This window comes from Echiichthys vipera (genome assembly GCF_963691815.1).
Source record: "Echiichthys vipera genome assembly, chromosome: 2".
In the NCBI taxonomy this organism is placed as follows: domain Eukaryota; kingdom Metazoa; phylum Chordata; class Actinopteri; order Perciformes; family Trachinidae; genus Echiichthys; species Echiichthys vipera.
The window spans coordinates 15,122,774-15,133,859 of NC_139827.1; the positions used below are offsets into that span (position 1 = coordinate 15,122,774).

Sequence of the window (11,086 nt, forward strand, 5' to 3'; positions counted from 1 at the left end):
AGTACTGTGCTGACTGGTTCATAGCCATGGTATTATTATTCAATAATAATAATATTAAATGTTATGTATAGTGCAAACAATAACAAAAGTACAAATCTCGTAACCATTGAGGAATTCAAGACAATTATAAAAGACAGAGATATAAGCTCAATTGGATCTTATCATTGCAATGTGTAATCTTGTCATCTCACTCTTTTTTTTCCTTCTGTGTGTAATTGTATTTTATTTGTGTCTTGTGTGTAACCATTCTGCTTTTGTGCCGCCATCTTGGCAAGGTCATTCTTGAGAAAAAGGGTTTTAAATCTCAGTGACTTTTTTGTACCTTGTTTAATAATGGATATTGATTGGTTGATTATAAATGTTATCTCATGACACTTTCCATATATAGTAGGTCTAGACAACACTCAGAGATCCAACATTTCCCCCATCAGCAACAATGACATATATGATAATAATGGAAATGTGACTAATAATAAGTATAGCAGTGTGTTGGGATTGTATAAGGTTCTCTATACAAAGAAAACTCTTTTAAACAAAAGAGAGGCCAACATGGAGACTCAGACCTGGATGTTAACTCTTGGATTTGAACCCAAATCCTTCTTTCCCGCTGGACCAGAGCCCAACGAACTCCACAGGTGTCCCTGTGCCCCAGCTATGATGTCATGAAGGTTATAAGACCAGCGCGTCTCTTCCCCTCTTTGTCTTCCCCTGTGACATTGTCGCTTAACTACCAACTTTGCAAGCCGAGTAACAGAGTAGTAGATCCAGAGTAATCACTGCCACAAGTGAGTTCATCTGCCCGCAAAATGGGCGTTTAAAGAAAATTATTTAATCATACAGCTCTTCTAGATTTTATATTATATTATTATATAGTATTATATGATTATAATAACTAGATTTCACAGGTGATTGCGACGCTCAAAAAATGTATCCACTGAATTACAGACGTCTCTTTCGTCACGCGAGTCAATGGAAAAAAGGCTTGTTTGGCCCCCATGGCATCATGTGATGGACCATTTGGCCACTATGTCAAACTGGCATATGTCGGTCCGCACCGTGTACAGAGTTATTTTCACAACTTTACTTTGCCGTCAGATGGTGGGAAACTGAAGGCGTTATCTATACTCTCTTAAGAAATAGCATTTGATAGCTGCTTATGTAGGCTACCATAGCAACCACCTCGGAACCTGTTCACTGTTTTCTTTGTTTCGGGCCGAACAACTACCCCTGGCTGTGATATAATCACATGGTATCATGGCCTGCTATTAGCTATTGCTTAATTAAATGTGCATGCTTGGCCCTTATTTCCTCAAAGTTGGTGAAGTCCATATTCCTTCTCTCTCTCTCTCTCTCTCTCTCTCTCTCTCTCTCTCTCTCTCTCTCTCTCTCTATTCCTCTCTCTCTCTCTCTCTCTGTCTCAGTTAGGGAAACACTGACCTTACTTCCCCCTCCTGCTTTGACTGTCATTTACATTTCATGTATTAATGCGACTGTGAATTCCCCTTCTCTTGAAGTGAGGAAATGCGGTGACAAACCATACAAAACAGTGACCGTAAACAGTAACAGTATTTCAGCCTGTGTAGCTCTACACAGTTTCTGACTGGAGAGTAACATTTGTACATTTTCAAAAGCTTATTTACAATACACCATTATGTGAATGAACACCATGATTTTAATCATTTAAAAACTTTAATGTAATACAGAAAGGAAAGTTGATAATCATTAGATAATATATTCTTTTAAACAACCTTTTGGCAAAATATTTTTTATGTTACTCAGTGTAACATCCAAAGATGCATTGTTACATTGGATTATACAGCATTAGATTCATATTTTTAGGAAAAGTTAGGCGGTTCCATGAAAATAAAGTCTGATGAGTAGTAAAGTGAAAAAAAAATGTAAGAGATCAGTTTGTAGTTATGATATGGGTGTGCAGGACTAGTAACCAAAACTTAATACACTCTCCTACTGCTCTCCCTTCAGTGGTTGCTTGATGCCACCTGAATAAAAGTACATATCAGTTTGCCACGAGACATCATATATTGTGCTGGTCCTCTTGTTTCAATTACAAACCAAACCTGCAGCCAGGCAAGTTATCCCAGGCACTGAGGGCTTCTCTAAAAAAAGGGATATGTTGTCAGGAAAATGGCTAAATGACAGCAACTGCAGCAGAGAGGCAAACCAAGCCAGGTTGAGATTGGATAAAAACAAGGGGGCACAAAGAAGGTTACTGACTAAAGTTAGAGAAAATGTAGATAAAGAGCAGTACTCTGAACAGAGAGACAAACCTGATGAAATGTTTCAGAACTGCAAAGTGGTATGCGGTTGCTATGGTAGCCTATATTAGCAGCATCTGAGACGCAACAATGTATATTTAAATGTCTTCTAAAAGTCTCTACAACAACTTTTTACATTTAACTTCTCTGTCACTCAGCTTTCTTATGGAGGCATTGTGTGAGCCTGAGCAGGATCGGTTGATTTCCAGATAAAGGAAGTCATTTATTCTTACAAAATTCAATTGAATGCAAAATAGTTATTGGTATCATAGCAACTGTTGACTTGTGTGGTTTTGTATGTGTGGCAGTATTATAAACCAACTCTCATAATCCAGATTAGTGTTGTTTTTGTTGTTGTTGTATAGTAATACTACTACTACTACTACTACAAATAATAATAATAAATACGCTATTATGCTTTTGTTATCTGCTGGACCAATAAAGGATTTTTTTTATCTTATCTTATGTAGCATATGGTTTAAGGTGTACGTTATGGCTTTATTTTCCCACTTAAGATCCCATTCACTCAGCAGTCTACAGCAGCCCACTCTAAACGGTGTTATGCCTCCACCGCCTGGGAAAAGTCGAAGACACCGCTCGCTGCAGTGTCAGGTGGTGTTGCTTTCTACGGACGCAAGATGGCGATGTTAGTTGTATCGGCTGCATCCAACAGGTTAGTGAAGCTGCAGCTGCGCCAGATTGGGCTGCACGAGAGAGGCACACTACAGGAGGCATACAAATATTTTCAAGACCTGATATTTGCATGTGAGTAGAAGCGTTTAGTGTCATTCCATATTCTAATGAACTTCCAATGTGGGGTTTGGTTTTCAGTGAAAGAAAATAACGTCATGCCGGGGAAAAAATAATACCTGCAAACTGTTTCACGCAGCATTTTAGTGTTTAGGATATTTTATTTTGAATGAATGTTTTTATTCGACAACTGCCAATCTTCAATTAATTTAGGTGGATAAATATAGAGTACATGGTGCTAATAATACCGTCTTAGATATTTAACGATGTACCTTAATTATATGTATAGTCCCTTACATACTTCATCAACATCGGGATATTATCACTTTGCCTGCCTCGAGCTTTTTATGTAAACTGTGAAAAGTGTAATATCATTTGACTGTCATTTGAGGTAATTAAACTAATAGTTTTTGCTTAATGTGCTTTACTGCACATCCCGCTGATTTAACTCCACGGCCCTATCAGGTGTTGTTCAGATGAAGGTGTGGCAATCACTGTATCAATGCCGAATTCTTTTCTCTTTCTACTGCGGTAACTTGCGTCTGGCTGCGCACGTCAAATCTTCTGATGCGCCACCAGTGGATGTCGTTGTTCCGCCTGGTGTCACCCCTCGAGATGAGCTGATCTAAAGCTGTGCCGAGCAAGAGATCGGAGAGAGAGAGAGAGAGAGACAGAGAGAGAGGGAGAGAGAGAGAGAGAGAGAGAGAGAGAGAGAGAGAGATTGTGAAAAGACCGGCAGGAGGAGTGGGACTTGCTATAAGGACACTAGCGACTCCTAAATCCAGCCGCTCATCTAATTTTTACGCAGGAGATTTGGAGAAACAAACAAGAAAACAGGAGGAGGCTGTGACAGAAGCCTGCTAGAGAAAAGTAGCCTAACATCGATGGTATTTTGACATCTTTAAAAAAAAATCTCAGGTAAAGGCTTTGTCGGAATTTCACAAAACCTGGCATACATGTGGTGTGAGTGAATGTTACTTTTACATCACTGTCAGATACTAATTCTTGTCTCAGTGTTTATGTGAAATGTTTGCAGAATGCTTTGCCATCACCAAACTTAACTCTCTTTCTTCTCACACTCTCGCTGCTTTCCCTTTTCTCCTCCAGCAGCAGAGAAAGCCTACTTGGGGACCGAGGGGAACCTACCATGATAAGGGCTGTGGATATTGTGCTGACTGCGCTCCTCGCCGCGTCCCTGTCGTGCCGGAGCGCCCTCGGCGGCTACGGGATGAGCTTGTTTGCGGCGCAGACCTCTCCGCCGGACCCCTGCTACGACGAGCACGGCAACCCGCGGCGATGCATCCCGGACTTCGTCAACTCCGCCTTTGGGAAGGAAGTGAAGGTTTCCAGCACCTGCGGCAAGACTCCCAGCCGCTACTGCGTGGTGACATCGGCGGAGAAAGGGGACGAAAGGACCAGGAACTGTCACACGTGCGACGCCTCGGACCCCAAGAAATACCACCCTCCGGCGTACCTGACAGACCTCAATAACCCGCACAATCTCACCTGCTGGCAGTCCGAGAACTTCATCCAGTTCCCGCAAAATGTCACCCTGACTCTATCCCTCGGCAAGAAGTTTGAAGTCACTTACGTGAGCCTGCAGTTCTGCTCGCCTCGACCTGAATCCATGGTTATTTACAAGTCCATGGACTACGGTAAAACGTGGGTGCCCTTTCAATTCTACTCGGCTCAGTGTAGAAAGATGTATAACAAGCCAAACAGGGCCGTTATCACGAAGCAAAACGAGCAGGAGGCCGTCTGCACGGACTCCCACACCGACATGTACCCTCTGACCGGCGGGCTCATCGCCTTCAGCACGCTGGACGGCAGACCGTCGGCGCACGACTTTGACAACTCCCCGGTGCTGCAGGATTGGGTGACAGCCACCGACATTAAAGTCATCTTCAGCCGGTTGCACACTTTCGGCGACGAGAACGAGGACGACTCCGAGCTGGCCCGGGACTCGTACTTCTACGCGGTGTCGGACCTGCAAGTCGGAGGGAGATGCAAATGCAACGGGCACGCGTCTCGGTGCGTAAAGGACCGGGACGGGAGTCTGGTGTGTGAATGCAAGCACAACACCGCCGGGCCGGAGTGCGACAGGTGCAAACCTTTCCACTACGACAGACCATGGCAGAGAGCCACAGCCAGGGAGGCCAACGAGTGTGTCGGTAAGTCCAAACCACCGTTCTCCCTCCAGGAGCGGCTGTCTCTGATGCTGAACATGTGATACATTTTAGCCTTTTTTTATGGCAGCTGGATTAATTGGTGTGATTTTTTTGACATAAACAATCGGCTACAGTAGAAATATTTTATGATCATAGAAAATGAGATCAGGCCTATAGACGGATAGATGAATATAAAATCAGTGACATTTGTTCATGCAAAATTGTGCGTTTGATGTTTTTTTTTTAATGTAAAATGATGATAATAATAATAATAATAATGAAATGAATGGGTTAATAATAATTGTGTTATATTTCATGGGTAATATAAGACTAATTTTACAGCTTCGGTTCATTAAACCAAACTTGAACACTCCCTTTAAACAAAACCACAGCAAAGCCACATTTTTTTTTCTAACATTGTGACCGCTCGTCTACAAGCATAAAATTGGGTTTGAGTCACATGCGACTCTGAAATGCAATTTGAAAGTCCATTTAGCTTCCCTATTAGCAGGCCATAATGGAGGCTTTAAAACCACCTCAAACGGGACCACCGATCCTAATCATCCGTCCACAGGAACATTTCTCAGAGCTCGACTTTACCGCTGCAATTAAGCGATGCCTTTTTATTTATCCGAAGAATGCTGCAACAAACCTTTTTTTTAAATTATTATTACCGCATGATAATTTTCCACATCAAAATCAATCTGAAAGGATGTATAAAAATGGCAGGTGTTGCGGTTGAGAATACGAATCTAGATTTATCATGATAAATGTATAACATAATAATTTATTACATTCTTATAATATATTCGTTTTTCCCAATTGTACATTTGATAAAATGCTAATTGGTTCTAATTTTATTGCATTGATTATATGTTTTAAATATAAAAAAATATATATTAAAAATTACTTTTATTAGCTTTTTTTATTTGCTGGAAAAAAGACCTGAGAAAATGTAAATATCAGCTCCAAGCTGCACAACCAGATTTTCTATCCTAAAAAGAGAGCAGGTGTAACAATAAAAAACAAAAACACATCCCTGATCATATCTATGCTGCTGCACTTTGTGTCTGACATGTTTTATCAGCTGCTCAGTGATGCTGCTTAAAGTTACGGTAGTTTCAGTAGTTTCATTACAACCTGGCACAGGTACAAGGAGATGGCAGATACTGCAGAATCCTCGACAGGCTTCTGTCAATTTAAGACTTGGGATGTATCTACTATCTAAGAAAAGAATACGAGTGATAGAAAGATTGTACAGGTGGATGAAATTACTGAATTATGTTGCTGTATTAGTGTTGTAGGAATATGGCTTTCCCCCCACTTAGTTTCATTTTATCGTAATTATTGGACAGGAAAATGTTTGAAACGTGACGATTGCAGAGAAACCAAGACGGTGTACTGTATACAGTGGAGAGGATGACGAGGAACTGTTTGAGAAACAGAAGGAGAGGCAGAAAGATGTTGATGATAGAAACTGAAACTAAAACCTCAGTGTGACTCCCTTTTTTCTATTTCCCATTCTGCTGCAGGTCTGCAGAGAAAAAAAGGCTCTATATTGTTTGACAGGCACGGCACATGTCAGCCACTTTGACACATGGCAGCCATTTAAAAGGTTTTTGTTTGCTGGCGTTTCTAAAGCTTTGACATATTCCTGCAGATGTGAGGGCACTGCTCAATCAACAGGCATAGTTTAGTGAAAATGTCTACATTCTGTACATACTGGGTGTGACTCTTGAGACACTCGTGGTGTGTTTAAGAGAAAAAGCAATGAAACTGATGCTTAATGTGTGTTTTCACTCAGGTAGCCAAAGCCCGTCTGTATGCTTATTTAATATAGAGGCCAACTGACTGAATTTAAAATCATATATTTTACACATGTGGCACTATTGCAAAGTGATTTACAGAGAGAACACAATGAAATGAGAGCAAGAAAATAGTAGATAAATATAAACTTAGGCACTGATAAAGATGTCCATTCCTCCTCCTCCTTCCTCCGTCTTCATTACATTTAAGAATCAAGCAACACAACTTTAAATTGTTATTTGGCCAACATTGTAACTCAGTAATAAAGACTGCTGTAGTGAAAATCCCAGCATTCATTCATTCAAACATGTAAAGACAGCTATTGTGATCTACATGATCTACAGAACATGTAGAATCAGTTTAGGCACAACTCCTTAACTCATATAAATAAATTGTTTTCTTTCATCTATATCCATGACACTATTTTTTACTGGACCGGCACACATCTAACACGTTTCATAATGGAGCCATAAAAGCCAGTGCATCCATCATGTTGTAAGCAAAATGCATAATTTTCCACATTGTAGATTATGTGTGTGTGTGTGTGTGTGTGTGTGTGTGTGTGTGTGTGTGTGTGTGTGTGTGTGTGTACAAAAGCATATGTATAATCTTGATGAGAAGAAGAAATCACACCTCAGTAAGGGCAGTGAACAACGGAAGGAGGTGTGTTATATGGATGGATGTATTTAGTGGGTCTTTAGTGATTATCACACAGATGTCGAACAGTTTGTCACTGCACTCCCTTTATTGACAGCACCTTGAGTGTCTCTGGACTCTCATAAGGATGGAGTGATCACAGGATTGTTTCTCTGTGCAATAAAAGGTCTGGCACTATGTGGTTCGGAACTGACGCAAGCTGTTGACTCCTGATATTCCCTGATCCTTTGTGAAGAATCTCACAAATGCACGTTTGAACACACATCATGTTTCTCTTTAAGTGCTCTTTGCTGATTACTTCCATCAGGATCTTAAAGGACGCTCCTGAGTGTGCGCTTCGATCCATTTGGGTTATTGACTCTTCACAGCAAAAAAGGAAAAGATTCTAATGCAATGGGTTCAATCATCAGCACCGCAGGCACAATAGAGACCTCTTTCAGTCTCAGTTTAGAGGTGTTAATCTGGGTTTGCAGTGACGATAGAGGGAAATGTCTCTACTTTTGCTGTGATAAAATCATGACTGCACCATGGCCTGTCAGGATGCTCCTGCGGGCTTCATAGGCGAGAGACAGCTGCAAAATTCCCCTCTGGAGATAAATTATTTTAATACAAATTAACTGTAAAATGTTATTTTCATCCCCCAGTTTTCAGGTTTGTGCAGTTTACTTGACGTGTTGGGTTAAAAAGAAAAAGAAAGAGGAGGAAGTGTTTTGAATAATTCAGGCAGATTAAAAAGACAGCTTGAAGGCATGCAGAATGAGGGGACTGCACCACAGCGAGAAGAAGGGACAGAAGGAGGGGCTGAAGATGGAGCAGGACGACAATAGTGAAAATGAAAGAGATGGAGGTAAGCAAAAGAGGGGGAGTATGATGAGGGAAATGTGTGAGGAGAGGAACAGGGAAATATAGTGGAGTGACATTTCCATGGTCTGTGGGCCAGCAGAGTGTTTTGACAATTGTCTTTTCTTTCCAGGCGCCCCTTATTGGGCCAGTGGGAATGTTAAGGCTGCTTGGACAGGAAGAAACTTTTTCTTCCACTTAGAAATTCAGAGTTCTCTTGGTGCATTGGTACTGTAATATATCAGTGACTTGGGAGAGATATATCAGCTCGCTTCTTCCCAGTCTCGCTGCTATTACTCCTTTATGCCTGTTTGCACATGAGGAGTCAAGCCCAGTATCAGCAGGATGATTTGAACAGTGCTGCTGCTTGTTGTGTGTCACTTTATCAAAATCCAAACTGCAGTCCCACTCAAATGTTCCCAGGTGCTGTTCAGAGGCAACTGACCAACAGGAGCAGAAAAGTTGACATGGTTGATTTGATATCCATTAAAAGAATTCCGTTTTAAAACCACGGCCACTTGTATCGACAAAACTAGCGGCAACCTTGCGTCTCCGTATTTTGTCATTTTTCTTCTTCCTCATAAATCAATGCTATTGGTCAGTCTTTACTTCTGTGTTTTGACAAATGAAAAATATTAAAAAGAGCTTGTGAATAAATCTTGTAATTCCATTGGATTCTAAAACTGTCAGCAAAACTCACGTTCCTGAAAAAATTATGTTTTTTGACAAACAAGGGTTCCACCCAAAATGCAATGATATGTGAGTGTGCTTCCAACTGGTAAAGAAAAAGAAATCCTCCATAGAAAAATGTTGAACGCGTCTGAGGGCCTTGACTAGAGCTGGATATTGCCTCAAACAAAAATGTTCAAGCAAACATAAATAACACTTAAAAACAGCTGTGTGCAAACTGATGTATAGTGTTATATTTTTCCTATTTTCATAGACGACTACCCGAACCTTAATGAGATTTAAGATAATTCCATAAGAGCTACAGCAGAGTTCCATAATAGAAAAGTTTGCAGGAACGGTATCAGCAACAATCAATTTCAAAGAATCTGAGGGTTTCTTTCCAACCATTGTGTACCAACTTTTAAATCTCATACATGGAGGAATGCAGCATAGAAAATACAGAAATGTAAATTGTGCCCTAAATAGGTGCAACTGTACAGAAGTCCTGAAGGCTCGTTTGAAGGCACAGTTTCTGAATACAGACTGTGTGCATTTCTCTGTGGATTGCGCATTTTGATACTTTCACTGTATTTATATTGCACCTTGACCTGCTTTGTTAGACAACATAGACATGGAAATCTCCCTTTTTATAATAGGAGACCTTTAAGCAATGTTATTGAATGTGCAAATTTGTAGAAAAAACTAGTTGCTGAAAATGATCTAATATCTGTCAGTTAAACTATAAGCAGGTGGATTTTTCCATTAAGATCATTGTTGCTTACTTGGGTGAAGTATTTACAGTCATTCTGCATATATCAGATAATGGCAACCAATCCATAATCAAGTCTTGAAAACAGAAGGCAGAATCAACTGTATTTTTGTATATTCCCACCGGTCAGACATGTATCATTCTACGCTTGTTTACGCAGAGAAGTGATGCTTCTCTCTAAGACTAAATCAAGTCAGTTGAGGAACAAAGATGTTCTGCAGTTCTTTACTCAGATGTCTCGTTGCTGTCATGTTCGTGTGGTTCCCTTCAGACACGACTGAAGGTCTGGTTAATGTTTGAGCAGCTCTTCATGCACCTTTATAAACCGGCATCCTTCATCTTCAAAGGTACCGGCGGGATGCGTCGTTAGTGCCGGCAAACAAAGCTGGGAATAAAATGACAGAGTAGCTTTGCACTTTGCACTGTCTTCCTATTCCTCACCTTCACTTCTTCAGTCAGCACTCACCTCTTCCTACTGACATGCATACACCTGTAGGCATGCACACACACACACACACACACACACACACACACACACACACACACACACACACACACACACACACACACACACACACACACACACACACACACACACACACACACATACACACACAGTCTTAGGCCGCTAGTTCAAACAGGGGGGAATGGCCTCTCTCTCTCTCACTCCAAGAATTTCTTTTTCTTGAGCTCTTATCAGTGTTTATGGCTCGTTTTGTAAACCGCTGCAAAATCCGTTGCCCATGGTCCAGACGACCGGCTCACTCTTCTGTTTTAGATATTGAGACCTGTTATATCTCTCAGACAGACAGAAACATGGCCACTGAGCCAGCACGTACTGTAAGCAAGGCTGACGGTACGGTATGACAAGTAGCTGTAACCAAGACACACAGATGTACACATGCATGCACTTGTGCGCACACACAAACACATACACACACACTCACACACACACACACACACACACACACACACACACACACACACACACACACACACACACACACACACACACACACACACACACTGTAAGAAATCCAGTATCATGACAAAACTGTAGCAGTTTTGGGAGCACAGGGCTCCGCATATATGTGTTGAAATGTCCATTTGAGTACATATACTGGGATTGTATATATTTTGTGTGTGAGTGT

The 11,086-nt window shown here is 41.1% G+C and overlaps 1 protein-coding gene across 1 annotated transcript in view; it reads left to right on the forward strand.

Annotated features, from left to right (window-relative positions):
• Positions 1–3,821: 3,821 nt before the first annotated feature.
• The window catches only part of ntn1a (netrin 1a), a 66,243-nt gene continuing 58,978 nt past the window's right edge, over positions 3,822–11,086 (forward strand). The window contains exons 1-2 of the mRNA XM_083929135.1: positions 3,822–3,944; positions 4,137–5,197. Coding sequence (XP_083785261.1) covers positions 4,174–5,197 — 1,024 coding nt within the window. The 5' untranslated portion in view covers positions 3,822–3,944; positions 4,137–4,173. The remainder of the gene's footprint in view (positions 3,945–4,136; positions 5,198–11,086) is intronic.